The sequence below is a fragment of the Trachurus trachurus genome (assembly GCF_905171665.1).
Source record: "Trachurus trachurus genome assembly, chromosome: 5".
Taxonomy (NCBI): domain Eukaryota; kingdom Metazoa; phylum Chordata; class Actinopteri; order Carangiformes; family Carangidae; genus Trachurus; species Trachurus trachurus.
In genome coordinates, this window is record NC_139896.1 from 20696318 (window position 1) to 20720863 (window position 24546).

General features: G+C 40.9%; 3 protein-coding genes across 3 annotated transcripts; all 3 read right to left on the reverse strand.

Annotated features, from left to right (window-relative positions):
* Positions 1–5364: 5364 nt before the first annotated feature.
* On the reverse strand, positions 5365–10021 carry LOC310985596 (delayed-rectifier potassium channel regulatory subunit KCNS2; the record flags this gene model as incomplete). The annotated part of the gene is made up of 9 exons (XM_083971213.1): positions 5365–5829; positions 6092–6184; positions 6771–6854; positions 7511–7672; positions 7756–7839; positions 8813–8984; positions 9102–9266; positions 9636–9769; positions 9851–10021. 9 exons carry the CDS (start codon positions 10019–10021, stop codon positions 5365–5367), a joined length of 1530 nt encoding a protein of 509 aa, XP_083827339.1.
* A 5390-nt stretch (positions 10022–15411) lies between these two features.
* LOC310985682 (odorant receptor 131-2-like) lies at positions 15412–18805 on the reverse strand (the record flags this gene model as incomplete). The annotated part of the gene is made up of 4 exons (XM_083971300.1): positions 15412–15819; positions 16570–16834; positions 18370–18510; positions 18660–18805. The coding sequence occupies 4 exons, from the start codon at positions 18803–18805 to the stop codon at positions 15412–15414; spliced, it is 960 nt and encodes a 319-aa protein (XP_083827426.1).
* A 2496-nt stretch (positions 18806–21301) lies between these two features.
* LOC310985683 (odorant receptor 131-2-like) lies at positions 21302–24521 on the reverse strand (the record flags this gene model as incomplete). Its single annotated transcript, XM_083971301.1, has 6 exons — positions 21302–21316; positions 21623–21838; positions 22352–22777; positions 23089–23227; positions 23428–23641; positions 24497–24521. The coding sequence occupies 6 exons, from the start codon at positions 24519–24521 to the stop codon at positions 21302–21304; spliced, it is 1035 nt and encodes a 344-aa protein (XP_083827427.1).
* Between the last annotated feature and the right edge of the window lie 25 nt (positions 24522–24546).

Consider the following 24546-nt stretch of genomic DNA (forward strand, 5'->3'; position numbering starts at 1 on the left):
TCTCCTGAACGAGCAGAACAGAAATAAAAAACAAAAAAAACCTGATTCCTGTAACAGAGACATTGAAGCTTTTATTTCTGAGACGCAGCCTCAACTCAGGTCTCATTCAGCCTCCAACATTCCTCCACTAACACCAAGGGCGACTTCTATTTTTATACACAGGTATAGTGTTTACACAGTCAGAGAGGACACACACACACACACCCACACACACACACATAAGCGAGTACATACACACACCCTCAGAGCTTCTCAGGTCACAACCTCCTCAGGGCTGTAAAGTAACGACAGATATTTTGGAGACGGTCACAGAGTTGCGTCTGTAAATATGAGCTGTTTGTATATAGGGATTAATATGATGAGTTCACGGGTTCGATCAGAGTCGGAGACGCCACTCCGTCAGTGTCGACGTTTTTGGAGAGAAAAAGTGCTGATGTCGAGGCTCCGCCATGTTCCTCTGGAGGACGACGACTTCCGAGCACAAAGCACAAGGGATTTTTATTTCTGCCTTCTCCTGTCAACTGTGTCTGCAGCTGCTGTTTTGATTGGTCGTTGATCTAAATATAGAAACTATTTGGAAAAAAGGGAAAAAAACTGAAAATAACGGAGCTCGTTTGTTGCTGAATTTGAGTCGTAATCACTGGAGATCAGACGTGAAGCTGAACCTCAGTCACAGTACTGAGTCAGTGAAGCCGTCGACTCTCAACTGTAAACATGTTGTTGTTGTTGTCGCTGTTGTGTACAAACTGGTGAGGTCAAAACTACGGTGGCCTTCAAAGCTCAACTGAGGAGAATCCAAACAAATTCAGAAAACATCTTTCTCAATCAGTTCTCAGTGTGTTTTCTTCAGCTGTGATGATTTGACCTCTCTGGGCCACCGTACCAGACAGACCTGCTGCTGGTTTGTTCTCTTCATTTTCCAGCTGCAGCATGAAAGCAAAGGTGCGGACGCTCAGAGGAGTCGTCGTCGATCACCTACTTACTGTTTCCTGTTTTCTCTCATAGCAGCAGAGACATTAAAAAGCTAAAAAACGATAATTTCTTCTTCATCATCAGGAAACTGCTCTGCTGTTAAACTTCCTGTCTCCAGGTCGTTTCAGCAGAACAAACCGGCTCCTGAGCTTCAGCTCTGTTTAATGAGGGAAGAAGTTACAATGTGTAGATCCTACTGAGACACAAGCAGTGTTTGATTCCTCAGTACTGGGTGTTGTTACCACTGCTGCAGCTGCTCACGCGTTTAATTTATTCATTTTCAAATCTGGTCCACAGCAGCTCAGATTATCAACGTTTATTTTAGATTTTCTTCTTCTTGTGAAACCTTCAGGTTTTTTTTTTTTTTTTTATTTGGTTCCTGTTTTATGAGTTTGTCTTAAAAGTGTGAAATGTTTAAGTTCAGAGTGTCGTCATTGGCTTTGTGTCAAACTGTGACACCTGAACAGATATCGAGTAAAGATCCAGATGCACAGTGAACACCTGGTTCATACATCACTGATGAGAAGCCACGCCCACTGACGTGAAGAGGCGCTGCCTCGTTTCTCTGCCTCTGTTTTGTCTGGCTGTGAACCGTCTGGTCTGAGCTCGGCTTCGTGTTGCACTCGAGCTGTGTGAAGTTTTTTCTGCCTTAAAGTCTCAGTGCCTGTTTGACGTCACTGATGTTTGATTTGTTTCGTTTCTGTTTGCTTCTCTAATAAAAAAAACAAATAATAAAGGAAACAAGAGTTACTTGTGTGTTTTTACATTGACCTTGTTTGATTAATAGAAATGAGTGATTCATCATCTCAAATCAAATTATCAAAAAAATCAAATAATTAATGTGTTAGCATTTTTTAAAGACTCAGTATGAACCAGAGTCTGTGACCCTAGACAAAGCCGGTGTTTGATCTTAATCACTTAAGTAATTATGAGGATCAAATATACAGAGCTGATCTCAGACTAAATTAAAGTTTCACACTGACCTGAACACAGAGTGATTATTAATCTGAGACTTCTTCATTTAAATGATCTAATTAGAATTTATTCAGTAATGTTTTTTTTATATATATACAATAGTCTTCTCTTGATCTATTGTTCAAAACATTTTCATCATCCAATTAAAACTGTCAGATATTGAAAATCGATTAGATAATAAACATTGAAAATGTAGGAAACAGTCAAAACTACTAAAGTATAAGACATAGAATAATATGGAAAATACACAAAAATAAAATAGATAAATATAAGAACTAAATCCAACAAATTAATACATAAGATTGATGATAGGTATTTAAATAATTAGAGAGAATAAGAGTAAAGTCAACAATGGACACACATTGTTACCATGGTAACAAAGGTCTAGGTCTGAGTTAGTCTGGAGGTGTCTGCAACACCCTCGCCTGCTGAACTCCTGCTGCACACACACACACACACACACACACACACACACACACACGCTGTCTGAGTCTGTCTGTGTTTTTTGACATAACCTTTGGACTTTTGTTCTTTGTCTTCTTGGGTTTCTGGATAGTTTTGTTTCCTTGTTTTTTTCCTGAGTGACGTCTCCTTACCGTCCCTCGGGCTCCTGCGTCCTGTCTTCTTCTGAGAACCTTCCTCATCATCATCATCATCCTCATCAGATCTGACTGGAGGACAGAACGACATGTTGAGACATCCTGAAAACTCCTGTCCCCTCACATCTGTCACAAACACTGATGCTTCCTCCTACTTTATTTTCCTTCTCCTCTTCTTCGTCCTCTTCGACCTCCTCGTTCAGACCTCTTTTGCCAAAATAGCAGAGATTAATTTTTAATCAGCCGGACACGTATCTGATCTAACCTCCTTCACTGTGTGTGTGTGTGTGTGTGTGTGTGTGTGTGTGTGTGTGTGTGTGTGTATCTGAACTGAAGACGTGCTGATCTACAAAACTCTTAGCAGCTGGGATAAGAGTGAAGACATTTTTTTATGTAGTAAGTATGTAGTCAGTATAAAATACTGAAAGTTGTTGCAGTGGATTAACTGATGAAAATGTTAGACATGTTTTACTCTCAATCAAAATATTGATAGAAAGTTAAAAGTCAGGATGTTTAAAGAGGCAGCAGGTCAGTACCAGAGTAAGAGGTCACTTACACACCTGAGAAGGTCCTGTTTTTGTTGTTGTTAAAGTTAAAGTTTATCACTGAGTGATTAATGATTTAATTATGTCTCAAATATTTCCACCATGTTCAGGATTTAAAGTTTAAGTTGAAATAGCATTAATATAAAATATTTGATGTGGCTTCTCATGGAATAACAAAGAAAACACAAGGAAGAGAGGATGAGCACATCTGTCCTGGGAGCTGAGACAGATGTTGATGTGATTTGGTTTTGCAAGTGAATCTGAACCGCATCTTGTTTTTTATGTTTTCCTTGTACGACTTCCTGTCACATTGTGAAGAGCCAAACACTGAGAAACGTCATGACAGGTTCCACAGACCAGAATAAAAACATCAGTGTCTCCTCAGTTTTCTCTACTGACAGAGACAGAGCATCTTCCTCTCTCACGATCATCTTCCTCCTCTGACACTCTGACAGGAGGGAAACATCTGTCGGCTCCACAACCGTACACATCTATGTTGAAAGGGTCACTTCACTCACATCAGAAAAATAACTCATTGTGTTTCTGTCATATCTTCACACACAGAGACTAAGATTATCTGGTTGTTACTTGTGGTTGTTTCACATCAGACGCAGTATTTCTGTGTGGACCTGATGACAGAGACTTGGTGAAAATTAGATAATCAGATTTAGTTTGGTGAATTATTATCAATGGAAAATCACATTAACCAAAGTCTCTCAATACTGTACTGAAGGACAGAACATGAATAAACCTGACTCTGTGTTGACAATTCATCAAACTGAAGATCTATCATCAGGCATAAAAGAAGCAAACAATAGAAATACTCAAGTACAAGTGCCTCAGATTGTACCTAAGTAACTACAATAAGTATGTATATTATCTATTATTTGAGAGTTGTACTCACTTATCATTTATCTCGTATTTAATCTGCTGTATAAACAACACTGAACTGGCTCGTGACCCTGGTGGCCTCAGTGTTTCAGGTGCCATGAACACTAATTTAAGATCAACACATACGCACAAAACTCAAAAACACAAAGCGCTCAAACTGAACTTGACCAGACCCAGAGAAAAGGATGAAGGATTCAATAAGGAGGTAGAGAGACAGATAAGAGGGCGGAGGTGAGTTGAGGATCCTGGTTGTTGACGCTCAGCTGGGTTGTCGTTCTCTCTCCTCTGTGATGTTGATCCACTGACACTTTGACACTTTGACAGGTGTCGTCCATCGTCCACTGAGCAGCAGCCAACGTCTCAGACTTGTCCTGTAAATGAACCCCTTCGATCGAAGCCACTGACTCATCCTCCACTGTGAACCTGTCCAGATGTTGTTTCATCTGTCTTGTCAGTTTCACTATGTAGCTCAGATCTGCAACATTCACAGACTCAGATTCACTTCATTTGTTGAAGAAAATGAAATCCTTTAGTTTAGGGTTAGGCTGAGAAACTCAAATATTTTTCTATAACGATATAATTTAGAGATAAAATTAGGATAAAATAATTGAGACTGAACCTCACTAGATAATCTAGAGCTCTCAAGTTACTATGGAGACAATGTGATTTCTGCCTCTGATTGAAATACTCTGATAGTAATAATTCAAAAGTTTCTGCAGTTTAAATTTGATGAATATCTTTAATGGTTCCTTTTAGATTTTCTTTAAAGATTTTTCTTAAACAACAACAAAAAAAATGAAAATGATCCTTGCAAAAATAATAATAATAATAATAAAAGATTTTTTGTTATTGTCATTCCATAGTCCCAGAATAAGAAAGTAATATTGTTCCTATAACATTAAACTTTTCCTTTTAATATTATATTTTCTGTCTTTCTAATCTACATCATCCACTAACACACTTTGTCACAGTTTGTCAGGATCAGTTTTATTCATTTTTTCATGTTTGCGTGCACCATACCTTATTTTCTCTCCAGGTCTCTGTGCTCAGTACATTTCATCTTTTGTTTTTGGTTACACTTTTTTTTCAGTCATTCTTCACATCAGTGTCTAAAGAGACACTGAACAAAGCTCCTGAAACGGGCACATGCACATGAACAAACCACAGTTCAGTTTTTTCAGTCTGTCATGAAAATGGTCGCTCAAACTGTTAATCCACCATCCTCCATGTTTGTTTGAGTCAATGCACAGACTGCTGACAGTGAGTGGTCGCGCGACTCCTGAAAGATTCATGATGGAGCATGAACTTGGACCAGATTGGACCTGGAGTCTGGTTGAGGAGGCGGAGCCTGAGCAGCTCTGAGGTCACAGGTCAGCTGAGTCTCACAGACGATTCAGCTCCTTCCTCCTCAGCATCGACGAGTAGGACGAATGCTCCATGTAGCTGTAATTTATCACACCACCTTCGTCCTCATAGTCAATGTCATCGTCATCGATATCATCAATATCGTCTTCGTCCAGACACCGGCTGTCCTCGTCTGACTCCTCATCCTCCTCCTCCTCCTCCTCATCTTCCTCCTCTGGCTCGTTCTCGCAGCTCAACCTCATCTTCCGACTGTTGTTGTTCCTCACCGACGCTTCCAGAGCTTTCTGTCGCCGGTAGAAGTGTGAGAACTTGTTGAAGATGATGGTGATGGGCAGCGCCACCACCAAGGTGCCACCTAAAATGCATCCGCTGGCCGCCAGTTTCCCCATCACCGTGACGGGCACCACGTCCCCGTATCCCACTGTGGTCATGCTCACGGTGCCCCACCACCAGCAGGCCGGGATGGTGTCCAGACCCACATCCTGAGGAGAGACACAGAGCTGCTTCAGGTTTACGTGGTTACACATGTCAGAGGAAGCTTATTGTGCATCGACAGATACAACCAGATGAGGAAGTTCATGTGACATTTGACTGAGCAACAGCATTAAAAACCTTATAATATAAAAGACAAAATGAGAAAACGATAAAGTGTCACATGAAAACAAAACCTCGCTGATTAAAATAACAGATAAAAAGACAAGATGAACATGAATAAAAACCAATTCAGAGGAAGTGAATCATCACCTCTTCATATTCAGCTGTGTATGCGATCCCGGAGAAGACGGACACGCCCACACCCAGGTACAGCAGCAGGATGCCGACCTCCCGGTAACTGTGCTGCAGAGACAAGACAGAGTGAAGCTCATTAGGAACTTCACATCAAAGATCCTCCATAGAGTTTATATACACTTTATAGTTTTCCTCTACTGTGACTGTTTACAAGGCGACTGGTATAAATGCCTCGCCCCTCAACCTTTAGGCCTGTTTACAGCCGAGAGAGAAGAGAAGAGAAGAGAAAAATATTTCCGATTATTAGAATAAATAGAGAGGATGCTGAGCTCTGATCTGAAACTCTGAGCTGTGACGTCTTCATTGTTTTATCGCCTGAAGGATAAAAGATGAAATCCTCTGCAGATCACACATCAGGAGCATTAATATGTAAATATAATTAATCAAAGTCCACTGGCTGCGTGACATTTTACAAAGTGTGACACGTTATCTGAGCTGTGATTTATCTGTTTACCTCAGAGTCAGACTCATGTTATGATGGATGAGACGTTTACATGACCTGTGGTTCTACTCACTGATACCTCATGTGTTAGGATGTAATGAAACCACCATCAGTGCTGGTGTAACTGAGACACATCGCATGGGACTGACAGCATAGTACGTAACCACGGTGACAGGCGGAGGACCGACTCACCCGGAGAGTCGCCCCCAGAGACCGGAGTCCCGTCGAGTGTCGAGCCAACTTCAGGACCCTGAAGACCCTCATCAGCCTGAAGACCTGAGGAGACAGAGACGTGTTTCAGTCCAACTGTCTCATCATGTTTACCAACACCAGACTGTGACTGTGTCCACTGTGTCTAAACACCTGCATTCACAACTCTGCTGATGTCACCACATCTGTCCATTTCAGGTGAGCCTCCAGGTGATGTCAGACAAGCCCCGCCTCTAAGAAGCTGTAAGTCAAGGCTAAAAACTTTCCTTTTTTTCCATACTGTCAATTTTACTACCTTCTCTTTAAACTTGTTTTTAAAGCCCATTACTCTTTTCACCTACTGTATGCACCTTTTTCTGCACTTTTGAATTTAAATTGTCAATAATTTAGAAATGAATTTTACCTTAAAAAAAAAAAAATTCTATACTTTTTTCTTTTATTGTAAAATTGTGTCTTTTATTTCTTGCTGTGTGAAGTTGTACTGCCCCCATGTATGAAATGTGCTGCACAAAAAAGCTGCCTCATTCCCAACAGGTTTTTTTATTTTATTTATTCATTCAATGTTTGCTGATTTTGTGAAGAGTTTTACCTCTTTGATCCTGAGAAGTTTAGAGGAGAATTGTGGTGAAGTAAATTTGTAAATTAACAAATAAATGGAAATAGTTATTGGACCCAGACTCTGCTCCTCTACTGTGTCAGAGGTTAGATTAAATGTGGTATACCTGTATGAGTCGTCCCAGGTCTCCGAGCTCGGACTCTGATCCCACCAGCGTGTCAAAGAAGAGGGTGATGTAGATGGGAACCACAGAAACCATGTCGATGATGTTCAGAGGGTGATGAAAGAACTTCCTCCTGTTGGGGGCGAGCAGCAGTCGCATCACCACCTCAGAGACAAAGAGACAACACTCAGTGTTTTGTTTTATTTCTGAGTGTTTTCAGTGACATGTGTGTTCTGTTGTCACCTCACCTCAAAGGTGAACCAGCAGCTGCAGAAAACCTCCAGGGCCTGCATGGTGGGGTCCTCGATCAGCTTCCCCTCAGAGTCAAACGTCTTCAAGAAGAGAAGAGGAGGGTGATGACATAACATGGTTTTCAGTCATTCATCTTCTCACTGAGCCCGTCATTACTGCTGCTACGGAAACAACCTGAGCTCATCATGAAGTCGAGGCATAATTTCCATCATCAGATTTCCTCCATAGCTCCACTCTCTGTCCCCAGTCAGAGAGATTCTGGATAAACATTTTAAAACTCTCTCATGTTGCTTGATCTACATCAAACCAGATTTGGGCATCGTTTAGCTCAGTGGGTAGAGCAGGCGCCCCATATGCAGAGGTTACAGTCCTCGCCACACTGGCCCCTGGTTTGATTACCAGTGTCCCTTTGCTGCATGTCATTCCTCCCAATTCCTGTCTCTCTACAGCTGCCCTATAAATTAAAAGCCCGCAAATATACTTAAAAAAAAAAAGCATATTATCTTTTAATTTGATAAAGAAGAGCACAAAAGCAGCTCATCTCCTCTCCTCCTGAAGAATGATTCTGATGTTTGATGAAGAAGTAGGAGGAGTTTCCGTCTCTGGCTCAAAGAAATGACGCCGCCGAACTGGCACCATACGAGGTTAAGCTGAATTAACTATTCGCTGTTCATCTTTGCAGAGCCACCATAGAAACACAGTAATTTTTCACTGTGTCACTGTGATTCTGAGACAAAAGGAATCATTAATAGGGACCTTCTGAAGTAATACCAGTTTTCTCAGCAGTTTCTCACTGGATTCATCACTGATAGACACTTACTCTGAGAGTGGGGAGGAGATTCACTGTGCATTACGTCTGTTCCTTCAGATTTGACTGAGTTACAGCTCTGAGGAGTGGATTGATTTTCGACTGAGTGTTTTAAAGTGCTGCTGTAATTTCCTCCATGAGTCCAAATCAACAGGCGGGAGACAGAGAGTAACTTCCTGTGCAAGTGAAACAGCTCCTCCTGTCTCCTCTCACTGCAACCTTTAAGATTTCCCAATCGAACCCACCTGATACTCGGGGATGCTGTTGATGCACATGATGGCGATGGATGTGAGCACGACGGCGATGGAGAGAAGGCTGAAGAGTTTGCTGGGGATGGAGTAACCCGGGTTCTCCAGAGTCAGCCACAGACACTTCCTGATGTTCCCGTAACGCACCTCCTGGAAATGCTGCATGTCTCTAGGGACAGAGAAGGAGAGCTGATGATGATGATGATGATGATGATGATGATGATGATGATGATGATGACCACAGCACTGATCGATCCTCTACAGCGAGAGCGCTCCAGTCTGTTACCTTTTCAGCTCTGATATCTCGTCCACAGACGTGTCGATGCTGCTGACGTCGCTCTCATCGTCCCAGCTGCGGTGGCGGCTGCTCTCCAGTTTGCGGTCGTGGTAACGGTAACTACAGCAACTGTCCAGGAAGAACTCGTTGATGCCCCAGTACTCGATCTCTTGACTGGAACAAAAAAAAACTCATTAGTTCATCAGTTAGAGTCACTTTACATTATGACCTCCACCAAGCTCCGCCCACAGACCTGCGCACCCTGTCGGTGTGGATCTGGAAAGTGGTGCTCATTTATTTGTTTCTGGCTGTTCCCTTTAGGACAGACATTAAATTATATAACACTTAATGGTCTAACTCATCTTGATTTATGATCATCCGAAGCATCCAGACCTACTCAGATTTTCTAGTTTCTCTGCAACCTACCACTGCTGCTCCAGACAGGTGAAAACAGTATTGATGGATTTCACTGAACAAACAGTAATGCTACAGTGACTCCCTGTTTATCTCTGCAATAGGACAATGGTGCTGTTCAACATTTACCTGAAGGAAAAGACGCAGAGCTCTTCCATGATGTGAAGTTTTCCAGTCTGGTAGAAGTGGAGCACGTATGGGAACAGGCCGGGGTTCCTGTCAAAATAAAACTCCTTCTGGTGCACGTCATAGTCATCACACACCTGCAGGATGGAGGAAATAAGGAGGGTTTTTACTTAAAGCAAGTTACCCCCGACACACACACACACACCTGCCACACACACCTGCAGTATGTCCTCCTCAGAGTCACAGGCCAGCAGCTTTCCCAGTCTGGTGTCGGGGAATTTCTTCAGCGTGCTGGAGCAGAGGCTCCTCTTCAGACCACCGACGTTCACATGGACCAGGACCTCGTCCGAGTCCTGGCGGACCCAGCTGGGCAGACTCTCCTTCACCATGGTAACCTGGTAACACAACAGAGACACCTCTTCAACATTGAAACATAGGTGGAGCAGACAAAGTGAAACAAACTGGAACAGACTGCAGCTGTGACTTAAATCTAAACGGGCAGTGAGCTGATTTTTATTCAGGTCCAACAAAACAACACAATGAGCAATTCCAATCTTCCAAATGACTTTTTTTTTAAACTTTTGCTTTTAAATATTTTATCAGGGCAGTTTGAGCCTTCATTAGACTGAGAGGGAGAGAGAGATGCAGCAAAGTTTCCTGTTGGATTCAAACCAGCCATGTAGTGGTTCACTGATTCACAAACTTGAAGTCATTCACATCAACCACTTAATTGATTCTAAGTTAGTCTGAGTCTTGATAAACAGGATGTAACTGGAACGAGTGTGAGTGGCGGATAGATACAACTGTGAGGAGGTGACTGAAGATATGTGTTTTCAAGCAGATTCAGTCATCATGTCATATATTATTGTGATTATGATAAATCTAATTCAAACAGAGTGCAGGATTTTAAATGTTAAACTCTGTGATGCTGTTATTGCTGTGTCTGACTAACACATTGGTTAATTCATCATTTGTAGACGATCACAAATCTACAGTAGAAGCAGCCTCATACTTTAACTACAGATATTTGAGTTCATTATAGTTGTGAACATTTGGACCCTGAACACTGACATTCAGTGACTCAGGTCTCGTCTTCTCTCAGGCTTTGAGCTTCTTCTCTGTAACGATGTCTCTCTCTCTCCACTTTCATTTGCTAAATGCACCAGACAAACTAATTTGATGAACCAGACATCTTAATGTTAACTAAAAAAAACAAAAAAATAACATAATGCGTATCGGCCGAGAGCCAAAAGGCTTTTACTGAGCTTCAGACCCTCAGTCCAGGTTTGAGCTGGAAACACAATGCGCTCTTCTCAGAAATACTTCACATACATTATGATTTAATCTCTATTAATATTAATTGTGGTGGCACACAACTCGTCTCCACGTGATCACGTTTACAAAGAAAAGAAAAACTCACATGCAGCCAAAACAGAAACCAACTCCCACACATGCTCATCTACTGTACTCCCAATGCAAACACCCACACAGTTTGTACACACTCACAATCAGGATCACACCATGAAATCACTCAACATATGAATTAAAGTTCAGATCCAACTTTAAACTACAGCCTTTACACGTTGCTGCAGATGTTCCTCAGTGTTTTACAGTGAATGACACTGACAGGAAACAGGATTCAGCTCAGTTCAGTTGGCTACTTTCATGTTATGAGGATGTTTGTGATCTGAGCGATGCCTCCTGCTTTGTACGTCCCGACACTGAGGGGCTGCATCCATTTGGAAGCAGCACTAAGTGCCTGGCTTCAGGTAAAATGTGTAGCTGTAATGTCATGTAATAATGTTACACAGTCTCTGATTGTGTGGTGTAGGAAATGGCCTGAGGAATCACAGACAGGTGTTAGCCTAATGTGGACTTAATGGTGTTTTAAGCAGGGCAGTCTGACTTCATCTGTCTCTGCCGGCTGTTTAATCAGGTTTTTCTCTCCGTCCTCGGGTTGGAGGTTTTACGGTCACATGATCTGAATACAGTAGAGATCCATCTTCATGTGTCAGCAGCATGTTTGTGTGGATTTGGAGGTGGTTGTGGGAGAGGATGTGGGAAGCATGTTAATATTTATAAAAGCCAGAGGTGGAGTGGAACCGAGTGTGGTTACTGTGGTCAAGTGCAACTTATAAATACCTGAATTGCACTTGAGTTTGCCATTTCATACTACTTTATATATCGGTGCATTTCTGTTACTCCACTCTGTTTAGCTGGTATCGACACTTACCAGCCACTTCATTAGGTACACCTATTTAATTGCTAATTAACGCTAATCGACCAATCATATAAATGAGGCTCTAATTTGGTGACAACTCACACAGAAAAGTGAGGCCAACACTAGACTATAGAAGATTGGAAAAACATTTTACTCATAATGACTCTTTTTTTCAGTCAGAATCTGGCGTAAACCAAACAAAAGCATGTTTCCAACTTCTTGTTGCATCTGTGCCATGAGGAATTGAGGGAGTTTTGAAGACAGTCCATCCTGGGACTGGTAAGGTGTTCCTAATACTGTGACAGTTGAGGGTATTTTTACCAGTTACAATTGAATTTGCCAGGTGTGAAAATGACATAGAAGACAGAAGAGGCATTACTGTATACTGTTGAAATTGCATGTAATTTTCTTGAGCAATTTCAGGTTGTTCATAATGTTTTGTAAAAGGATAGTTCATTAAATGAAAACATCTTAGTAATGTACCTGTACTTCTTTGCACTAAACATTGGGAAACATTTTGAGTTTTTGTTATTCATAGGTTATAATGCTATCATTTTACTGGTCCGGCCCACTTGAGATCAAATTACGCTGTATGTGGCCCCTGAACTAAAACGAGTTTGACACCCCTGCTTTAAACAAACATTTGTCCTACTATATAAAACCTATGATTAGCTCCGACACATTTTTCACATTTTCTATTTTTGTGGATTTATTTGACAAAATTCTCCAGATTCAGTCGACATACGGTGATGCACATGCACTACATCACTGCGTAGGCTTTATCTGTTTATAATGTGGAAGCAAGTAACTATAAAACACAGACAATAATCTGTGACATTAACGCACCAATAAAACCATTATACACAAGGAAAAGAGGAGAATGGAGGAGAGGAGATGGAGGAGATGAGATGTGGAAACACTAAGAAAAAAAACTTTTCTAAAAGAGCTTTTTAAATATTCATGTCCTCTGTACTGTATGTTAGGTTTAATAACACACATGTTTCCTTCTGGTGAGAAAAGCTAAATGGAGACAAATCCATGTTTAAGTAACAAGATCATCTAACCAGAGGTGAGCTTTCAGCTGCATCTTCTGGTCTTCATGCATTCTGTAAACTGACACCTTTCAGCTGAGATGTTATTATGTTTATACACTGATCAGAAACAAATCTGACTTATAGGTACCTTTTTTAATCCAACTCTTGTCTGAATAAGACAAGATTTAGATCAGCTCAGTCTTAACTTAAGCCTTCACTGAAAGTTTTTCAAAAACAGCTTTAAACCAACAGTAAACACACCAGATGAATTGGCTAAGAATACACAAATGCACATCTAAAAGGAGGCACATGCAGCATGACAAGCAGATTAACAGCTAAACAAAATCAATAAACAGATACAGTTACATATAGGTTACCTGGATGCAGGCCTGCAGTGATTTATTTTTCTACACATTTTTGCTTTTGATGAAGAAACTGAAATTTTAAAACTACAGTGTAAAATCTGTTTAATTTAGTTCCAACAGTCCATATATCCATTGAGGTCAAACTACATAATAATGATTAGGCCTACCTGCTCCACAGGTAACTCAATACAGCCACGAAGTGAGTAAATGTGTTTGAGACATTGATAACAATGAAACAATCGCAGTAATTATTATTTTCTCTTATTCCTTAAACCAACGTTACAGTATGTGGCTCTGCCGTCCTCTCTCTGTCTATAATTACATGCAGGGCCCTGCTGGGGTCCCGGGGGGCCGCCGCTGTGGTGCACATACAGAAATAAAGTTGATGTATAATTCAGCACGAGGAAGCGCAGCGGCTTAAATCACAGCGGCGGAAAAACGCAACTCGGCCAACAAACGGCCGCAAACATGCACGTTCATGCAAAAACACAATTGTACAGACTAAAACACTGCACCTGGACTGTTCAACTGTTAATTAGAAGAATTAATTATAACAGCTGGGATCGTTTTATAGGAGACGCTGCAGCTTCAGTGTGACCGCAACCAATTAAGTTTTATTTCTTTATTGATACTCACGTGTGAGTTGAGTCACGATGCTCGTTCATCACCGGACCAGCTGTCAAGTTCACCCCATGACGTGTTGACAACTTTCACACCCTCACGACCGAAAGCGACCAAACATCACACACGAGCTCTCGGGGTGTGGAGAAAAAGATAAAACTGTAGTTGTATTGAAACTTTGAGGAGTCGCTTCCCATCACACCACCGTGCACCCGCAGGTCTCCTCCATCTGCACCGCCCGTCTCTCTCTCTCTCTCTCTCTCTCTCTCTCTCTCTCTCTCTCTCTCTCTCTCTCTCTCTCTCTCTCTCTCTCTCTCTCAGGCGGTCTTCGTGTCTTTCCGTCACATTCCGGAACAGGATCGAGATTTCCGATTATCTCCGATCAAGAAATAGCTTCAGTTCAGGGTAATGTAGCCTACTTGTGTTGGATTGTTTTCACGGTGCGTTTGCGGCCCTCAGTGGACAATTCAGATAGGTTTACTGCAGGGCATCTCTCTGCTCTCATCAATGAACCGTGTTGTGGTTCCTTTTTATTTCCCGTGGCAGCACTGGAGCGCCTTATCTCACACCTGGGAGTTGAACACCGTGTGTGTTTGTGATGCGTGATGAAATTAGGTGAAATCTCATGTGCCATTTCATGAACTCATTATTTTTTTAATTACGGTAATATACCAGTAATATCCACAAGAGAGGCGGTACTGCCAATATGAGCTGAACGTTTCCAACAAACTTTTCACTTTTTCCTCATTACACAGCATATAAAATGCTAATGTCACAGTTTTTTTTTTTTTATCTCATTCATTTATAAAGCTTCCCCATATTGCTAATTTGGCCAGGACACAGGAATAGCTTAACCTATAAAGTAAATATCTTTGACCCCATAAAAAAGAAGTCTACCTGCTACATCTAAAAAAAAAAATAAAAAAAAAAGGTATATCAAAACAAATGTAACCTATCAACATCTGTCAAGTGTATGCCCCACGCTTACCACTGCTGAACCAAAAGCAAAAATGTGTTTTATTGTATATAAAAATATAAATTACAGAATTTTCTTTTGGTAACAACTAAAACAAACCAAAAACTTTCCTGACTAGACCAGGATTTGAAGAATTCTCACACCCCCTCATACTTTCATAAATATATCTGAACATATCTGTGGCGATGGCGCCATCTAGTTGCCAAAATTTGGTTCTACCTCTCGTTGTGGACAGGAACATACTATTGCCATATTTCCCAGCACCTTCTTCTCTCCTTTACTTCTTCCATATAGCGTCAACCTCATGAAGCAAAGCCACAGGGCAAACATCACTTATCTCTTGTTGTTCTGACTCTTTTTTATGTGAGGCTGGGTCTGACAGTGAAACTCTGTGAGAGTTTGTGAGGAGTAATTTGGTCACAAACAAATTTAATGATGATTTTCCAAAGAAGACAATAGCAACATTTTTTGGGGGGGACACTGTCATAAAACCAAATTTTCAGTTTTCGGAAACATTTTCTTGTGTTTGTGCATCATGGTCTCAATTAGTCTTTAAGGCCTTTCAGTGTAGCACCTCTTTGGACCTTTGCTGTGGCCCTACCTGATTGATCTTCTTTTCTTCAGAGCTGCAGCATTTACATAGGAAAAGCAGTCTGATGTTGCTCCTGAACTTCTGGTCTCTGACACCGTAGATGAGTGGACTGAGCAGACGAGGAAGCACATTGGTTAACAGGAAGGTGGCGAGGAGGAGCTTGGTGCGGTCCGAAGGCCAGGTGGTGACGAGGATGAGAGAGATGAGGGGAGAGAAGAAGGACAGCATGCAGATGAGGAGCTGGACTCCATGCAGCAGGATAGTGTTGCGGGCATTTCTGGCGGACTCCTGGTTAGAACCAGAAACGGCCTGAGCAGTGCACAAGACCTTCAGGTAGGTGATGACCAAAGTCAGGCCAACAAAGGAAAACAGAAGGACCTGAAGACATGAAGAAACAAAACTGTTAAAACTCAAATAAACTAAAGTATTGGATGCAAATGAACAGCTGAGTGGGACACACAGAAAACAGCTGGTGTTACAGTACGATAATTTCAGTTCTGATTAAATGTAACATCTTATTGGAATTTGTTCACAGTGTTTTGTGTTTTGATGACAGATGACACTCTGCTCCATAGCTTCACTGTTTCAGACGTTCTAGGTTTGCCTCACATTAAACAAGAGAGAATCACAAGACACGCACATCCTCCAAAATGATTGCTGGACCACAAAGAAGAATGAATCAAAAATGGAGAAATAGACTCAGATTCAGCTCCCAAATGTTTCAATGTGAGTGTCACCAAATGCGACGTTTTGGGCCCAGGCCCTTCATATTTGCATTAGATCCTCCACCTTAAACCTATGGCAGGATGGTGGTCATCTCAGGCTTCATTAAAGTATTACTAAATTATATTTTATCAATATTTATGATTGTGTAATTAGTGTTTGACGACTTTACCCTTTGTGAGCAGATTATACAAAAAGACCTGGGTGGAGGGACGAAGCAGGACTGAGGCAAGAATAATGTCAATTTTGGCCAAGATCCCGATCATCATTTTCCTATGACGTCTGTATTTCTTGTTGTGGTATTAAATTCATGAATTCACCTTTTGTGATCTCGTGTTGTTAATTGTGAGGGAATATATCACCTAGATAAACAGAACTTAAATCAGTGAAGTATGAATATTTCACCTGAACGGCCACACTTTGAGCCTTGTGGTATGGTGAGTTGTACAGATAAGAAGGGTAACAGATGGTGGGCCTTGAGAAGATAGAGAGAGGCCGAGTGGCGAGTACAACAATGATGTCTGCGAGGCCGGGGATAATGGAGATGCCCCAGATTAGTGCAATCAAAGCATGGGCTCGCTGCACAGTGCACATCTGGGCATGATGAAGAGGTCTGCAAACAGCAATATAACGCTCAACTGCCATGCCAGCCAGGTTCAGAGGGCTATTCCTGGATAAACACAAGAAAATAGCAAGATAGATATTCAGATTTTAGCAGAACTTTGACTTCGAGAATGAGGGGAGGTGGGAGTCAGACATGCACCTGATCTTTGACCTTACTGTTCCCCATAACATGAACACACCGCAAAGGTCATACTGGCAGTGTAGCCCCATCAAGAGAAAATATAATAATAATAATAATAATAATAATGCATTTTATTTATTATTATTATTTATTTATTTTGTTAGGGTTTGGATGTGCTGTGGATGTGAAAGATATGAAACAACACATTCTTTAGCTCCACACCAAACTTTTTCTATTTGTGTGACACTTGTATCTTATTACTATTATGTGCATGAATCTGTTGTCATGACATGTTAATATTAATCATACAGAGCTATATGTTTTATTATTGACAGAGTATATTTTCTATGTTTTGGGCATGGGTGTTATTTCATTGTTTTTATTTCAATTATTTGTCCATGTGGAATGGAGCACTGTAATTTCACAATTTCCCACAGTTAAGTTACAGTTGTGTAGTGTTGACCACGACTTCTCTTCGCTTAGAGCCACCGTTGGCCTCCGACCGGTGGGGGGCGGCCAACCCCCTGCCAATTATGGTTTATTACTACCTTTTAAATAAATTATAATAGCCTAATAATAAAAATGAATCGAGTTTAGCTTAGATAGCCTACAAACCACAAAATACAGAATTTAGTCATTTTCAAATAAAACAAAAATATAATTATTCTTTTTTAGCTGTTTGCGATTTGCACCGACGATGATGTAAAGGTCACAGGTCAGTTCGTAAAAATGGGCGGCAAGTCGACCAGAAGAGAGAGCATTTGGAAAACGCAGTGGAACAGCGAAGAGAAACGTGAAAAAACAAAACAAAGGGCAGAGAAAATGAATGTGGGGAAACACATTTAATCCACAGTATGACGAGTAGGCTACTTTCTACTCGTCTTGCTAGCATTAGAGAGAAGCAGAGGTCGAGGACCGCAGTCCCGGGACATCACAGCCCTGGCTCGGTGGCTCCACTTCAGCCCTGCTACACCGATGTGGATGGTGGAGACCAGGTGAGGTGTAGGCCATGTTACATTATTCTGTAGGTGAGGTCAGCTTCACTTACAATCGTGCAGTGATGGGAAAAATGGCGTTACAAAAATAACGGCGTTTTAAACGGCCTGTTTTCAGTAAAATGCTAGCCTACTGTTTCCCCGGAATAACGCCGTTACCGTCACTGGCAATAAAATCCGCCCTTACTGGCAGTAGTTAGCTGGTAAAGTTAGTTTTATGATGCAGTAATTCATCATCATTCACTCAGGTCACATGGGTTGGCTCAATAGATTTCAAGTGCCTACATGGAAAGTCTAGTTTTGGACACACACACACACACACACACACACACACACACACACACACACACACACACACACACACACACACACACACACACACACACACACACACACACACACACATCTGAGGACGTACTGTATACAGTGGCAATGCCAGTGCTGAACACAAACACACACACCTACTTGTTGGTTGTCATTGTGATGAGCAGCATGATACAGCAGGGTAGGAAGTTCAGGGGAATAGCGAACGTGAGGATTTGTAGTGTCGTGGAAACTGTCAGCATAATCATGTCGTTAATCACCAGATGGATGAACAGCACATACCTGCAGGAGAGAGGAGGTGCAGTATTTAGGGCATAGATGAGACACTGTATCGCTGCATATCTGAATATCAGTCTCATCAGCCTTATTGTAAGCATGTTCACACATTTGTCTGAAAGAAAAGAAGGAAATCACTTATGATCCTCTGTCACCTGGGGTCTCGCTGGAAGACCTCACTCTTAAAATAGATGTAGACAAAAGCTCCGTTGATGCAGTTGATGATTAAGCTGATAGCAAAGGTGATGAAGTTCTTTGTGAGAGCTTCACTCAGACTGTCCATACGTCTGCTTGAATTCATGTTGTACCTTGGCCTGCTCAGTACAGTCAGTACAGGAAACACAATCCATCCACAGCCTCACATATTCAGTCATTCAAATTATTGAAAAAACAAAAAACAAACAAACTTTAAACACATATTTTGTTCTTGACCTAATTTCTTGTTAAGATGGGATTTCAGTTCTCAAATAAAGTTTTACAAATACTGCAACATTACATTTAATTCTTGATAGAGGTGATACAGTGAGAGATGATACAGTGTGAAAAGTAGTATGATTTTAAAACTGAGTAGTCTCATTCATAAAGAGTCTTCATTTTACTAAAATACTGTTAATAAAATACATTGAATATCCCTCCCATTGAAAGAACAAAAAACTAAGACAACCACATTTTCAGTGGTGATTAAAAAAATGTCATCATTATTTTTTATAGTAATTTCACAATTAAGGCCAAACATGAATATAATGAAGGATTATGACAATATTAGATAATGACTTAACTGGAAATACTCTGTTGTATCCTCTGCAACCTTTTCATTTCAAAAAAGAAGCAAGACAGGAAATAGTAAATCTAACAGTGCTACTGGTGAGATGTGAACCTAGACACAAATAGTTATTCTGGTATTTTGGCTGTGACTAAGTTTAAAAAAAATATTGTTTGCAGTGGAAAGTTAAACGATAAAAGTAATCAGACTTACTGGAGCACCACACTAGTCTGGCCTGTGTGGAGGTACTGGGCTGACACACTGTAAGTAGTGAGAGGAACAGGAAGAGATGCAGTTATATAGATGCCCAATATATATTAATGCTCATAAGGCAGTGACATGATAGTGGGCAGAGGGATAAGGGGGCAGACAGAGGGACAGAGGAAGGAGGCATGCCACTCCTTTATTTTAGATGATGTAAACATTGCATGGTTAGCAACAGTATGACTGACCATTGTCACACCACAGAAAGACTAAATTAGGGGGCCCTTTGACAACCATATTGTCAAAGGGCCAGAATTTTTCTCAACAGACACCTCGAGGGGCAGACATTCAAATAAACCGAAAAAAATATATACAATTTTTGCAGAATAATGTAGTTTTGATATTTATTGTTTTCATATTTCAGTTTTCTTACAAAACAGATTTTTACCTTTCGTCAGTGAGGCTCCTATCACTTGTACAATAGTAAGCCACCAGGAATGATATACGTTTTGACTCGATATTTGTGGGTGTCGTGTCCATGACTCGCTTTAACGTGAGGTCATGGACAAAACAATAAATTAGTGAATTTTACAGGAACTTGGTTAAGGAAAGATAAAATGTTATTGTTTTTATTTTTATATTTAAGTATCATTTTCATTTGTACACATCTTTGGTGTTTTGTATGATAAAAGATTAAAAAATCTTGACGGCTGTACTTTCAGATACTGTCCCCCCCTCTATTAAACATGAAAAGAGGCTTCCACATGCTTGAGCTTTACACCGCTGACTATATTATTCAGCCTTTTATGATTATTACTAGGGCTGACCCAAAAAATTCGAAGCTTTGAAGCTTCGTTCGTTGCCATGGTAATCGATCATGAAAGTCTGTGATCGATTTTTTTTTTTTTCCCTCCTTTTTCCCTTTTTGACACCAGTTCTCATCGGCAATTGTTACATTAAAATGAGTAGGCTACTTGGCATCCTGGAAACTTGCCTGATTTTGGAGATATGCAGTGTTTGTTTGCCATTACTTTCATTATTTCCGCTCGCGCAACCCCCCCCCCGCCCATCAGATGTTACGCTCGTGCACCCCGCCGGCCGCGAAGCTTCGATTATCAAAATATGATAATCGGGTCAGCCCTAATTATTACCCTTTACAGCGGGGGTGTGGGGGCACATCATTATGGGTGAGAATATTATTGTTAGAATATCACTATTACTGTGATGCTGAAAATCACAGGACATGTCTGTTCTGATGATACAAGTCAGCGTTCCTGAAATGTGCGTTTCTCTGCTACGCACATGCTTTAACCTAGGCAGCAACCAGCCTGAATGAGGCAGGGAAAACCCTGCAGTACAGCCGGCTTCCCAAATTTTCACGCATAGTGATTGGATGTTTACTTTGGATGAGGCATTTCAGTATCCCAGTGCAGGGACTCACAGGCTCACACAAACAGAGACTGGGAAATATAATACATGAAAACTATTAGAGGGTAGTTGCGGGCCGGATTCAGCCCACAGACCGCCAGTTGATGATCACTGTAAATGGTCAGGAAAAAACACAAAATGACAGTAAGCCAGCGGCAAGTTTATAAAAGTGGGCAAAATCTCTATTACATCTGGCACAGGACTTGAGGATGATCTAATGAGATTTTAGTGGTTAAATGTTTATTTAAAGGTTGTCAATAATTGTGTCATGCTATACAAATGTGTGTTTGAAATTATGAAGTGATGACAGACATTTTGTATTCAAAAGCCCAAAGGTGAATGTGTTTTTGGTGTCAGGAGACAAAAGTAGGACTACATAGTCCAGCTTTAGTTTGGGGACATTTAACCTTGTTCTAGCTGTAAGAGTAAAACATCACAGTTCTCAAAATGATTAAATGTTTAAAGTTCTTTATTAACAAATTTGACAATATTTTACATATAGTTACTGTAAGAGTATCCAAACCACTTGGATACCTATTAATCCATGACTCACTCTTAAAGTGTCTTGATCCTTGGATACTACTGAGGTGATTTAAACATCAGCATAAAGATCGTTGAAGCTGAATGTTGTTTTACCGTCAAAAACCTATCTGGACTATACTGAGCCAGTCGCTCAGGTAGACCTTTTACCTACAAGTTCACTTTCAGTAAAAATGGCCTGACCCTGATGATACTGTGTCCCCGACAAGCCAGGTAACGCGTCCAGTATTTCCTGAACAGCTCGTCCCTAAAACCATAGATGACAGGGCTCAGGAACCGAGGAATGATGTAGACGAGCAAGAAAAAGATGTAACGGATCTCCAGACTGAGCTGGGGAAAGAGGGAGATGAGAGCAGCCTGAAGGGAGGGAACCACAAAGGCAAGCATGCACAGCAGCAGCTGAAAAAAGAGCACAGGGGAGACAATGATGTAGAGAGATCTTAACAGTCGTAGTCACAAACACAAAATTTCTGTAATTTTGAAATCACTGCAGTCATGTTACATCAATGAGATATTAAGGTGGAGTTGTATTTAATGTGTGCAAAAACGTTTAAACAAATTTAAAGTATTGCAGCTAAATGATAGTGTTTATATTTTATCATGTTTGTACAGTATTGAATTAAATAAAAAATCAAAAGGCCAATCTTACTAATCACATACAAGTAGAAAAGATGATTTTTATCTAAACAATGAACAACTGTTCAATTAATCCAACAGAAAATGTTAATTCCAAAAATGTTTTAATTAAGTTAAAGAACAAACTCTCTAGTTCCTTTTTAGGATTTGCTATTTTGATATGGCTTTTCAAATAATCCTTTCTCACTGTGAACATTTTGGCTCGTTAGACACAAATGTAATAATTGTGTCTCTATCCCTTTTCAGGTGTGGTCCTGATATTGCTGTGATACCCACCTGCACCCCATGAAGCAGCACAGTGTTCCTGGCTCTCTTCACTGAGGCCAGGCTGGTGGAGGCAGCTCGAGCCGTCAGCATGATCTTGCAGTACGTGTAGAGCAGCGTCAGCGCCACGAAGGAGAGGTACGTGCCATCAAACACACAGTTCTTGTAGTAGATGGACCGGTCACGAAAGAGAAGCGAGTGGTCACAAAAAATGGTGGCGTGGAAGACGCTAGGGGGCTCCTTGACAACTGTGATCAGGAGGTCAGTGACAGGGGGGGTGGCGGTGAGGACGAGGATGACACAGATGAGGATGAGGGTGCGAGGGATGGTGCACATCTGGTTGTAGTGTAAGGGGTAACAGATGGAGATGTAGCGCTCCACAGCCATGCCAGCCAGGATGAGAGGGGTGGAGCGAGTGGTGAGGACTGCTGTCATGATCTGAGAGAAACACAGTGGAGGTGTTACATTAACAAAAACACACCACAGCAGATCATATTATAGCTCTTGGATGGCACCTCTGAAACAATACTGGCTTTGATAGTGAGAGCTGCATGTCTGGTCTGCTCAGCTGGTTTTATTGTGCTGGTTAATGTTAAAAGCTTGGTCCTTTACACTCTAAAGTGAGAATCCTGCAGCAACAGGTACAGATTCACGTTTTTCTTCTTTAAAAGGCATGAACTTATTATCATCCTCATAATTTGTGACATGTGACAGCAGCAGTTTAGCAGAACCTGGTTGTAATGACTCACCAGAAAGCAGCAGACAGAGGCATGGATCCTCCTGAAGATGTAGCTGACCACGTAGAGAGCCGTTACAAGGGTCAGCTGCACAGCATCATTGATAACCATACAGATGAACATGATGTATCGTGGGTTCTCATAGAAGAGGCTGGGGTCAGAGATGGACATGTGTGTTTGTTTGTGAGCTGTGTTAAATCATGCACTGCGCAGGCTGCAGCGATTATTTAAATCACAAAGTTTAGGTGCTTTTATTTTCTGCAGTAATTGATGTATTGTTTGGTGCTTAAAATGTGATCATATAAAAAAAAGAGAGTTAGCAATGCTTTAGTTGGTTGTGGTAGTGTGTACCTGTGTCGGAGGAAGGTGTGCACCATGCTACTATTGATGATGCTGAGGGCTAACCACACCAACATGGCCACTATGTTCTTGGTCAGAGCATTGGAGAAGCTGTCTTTCGATGCTGCCACAGCCCCCTCTGTCAGTGTGAAGCTGGTATTACTCAGCAGCAGGCCCAAAGGGTCTTTGGAGGTGTTGTACAACAGTGACATCTTCTCCTCACAATCTGGGGAGACACAGACAAATAGAAATCATATAATTGGATACCAAATATTGTATGACTGAAAAAGGGGGCACATGTTTTGAAAGGTTTGCACAAAACAATACTATAAGGAAGGGAGCTGAGCAAATGAGGTGCGGGTAAGGCTGTTTAAAATGTTATGAAGTCACATTTTTAACAATAAATGTTCATACGTATATGCAAACCTTTGCTTACAAGCACAGATATTCACACTTCTTCAAGAGTTCATGGTTCATGGTTAAGAATTTAGCTCTGAAATCTGCAGGAAGAAGAAAAACATCTTTAGTAATAAGAGTGTTAACTGTAGAACTCCAGTAAAACTATTAAAGTTAGTTAAATTGCTTTCTTGCAGACAAAACCCACACAGAGAACCTTGGGGTTGATTTTCTTACATTTGTTACTACATACTACACTACTTATTACACATATTATCAGTAATCAGTAAAAATGTTTCTAATCTATTGTTATAAATAAAAGTACAACAAAAATGTAAACATCAATTGTACCTTTTCATAATGATATTTTGAGATTGTTTAGTAAAATTATGCAAGATTTAAAGACTTAATTTAGCATCTCATGAATATTCACTCACTCTGTAATAAAAATGTGAAAAACATTAGATCAGAAAAAAACTTTTTCTTCTGGCATCTCATTGGAGAAAAAGCTGAATTCTTCAATACATATTCACACATTTAACAGTTATATATCCATAATATCAACACAGGTGCAACAAAACCTTTTCAAATTCACACACTGCCTTTAAATTTATTAACAAAACATAGTGTGATAACAGTGACACTGTTATCACCTCTGCTCGCCCTCTCCCCTATGATCACTGACTGTCAGTGATGTCCTCCAGCAGCATGGACTCTCATATATAAGGATTTGTG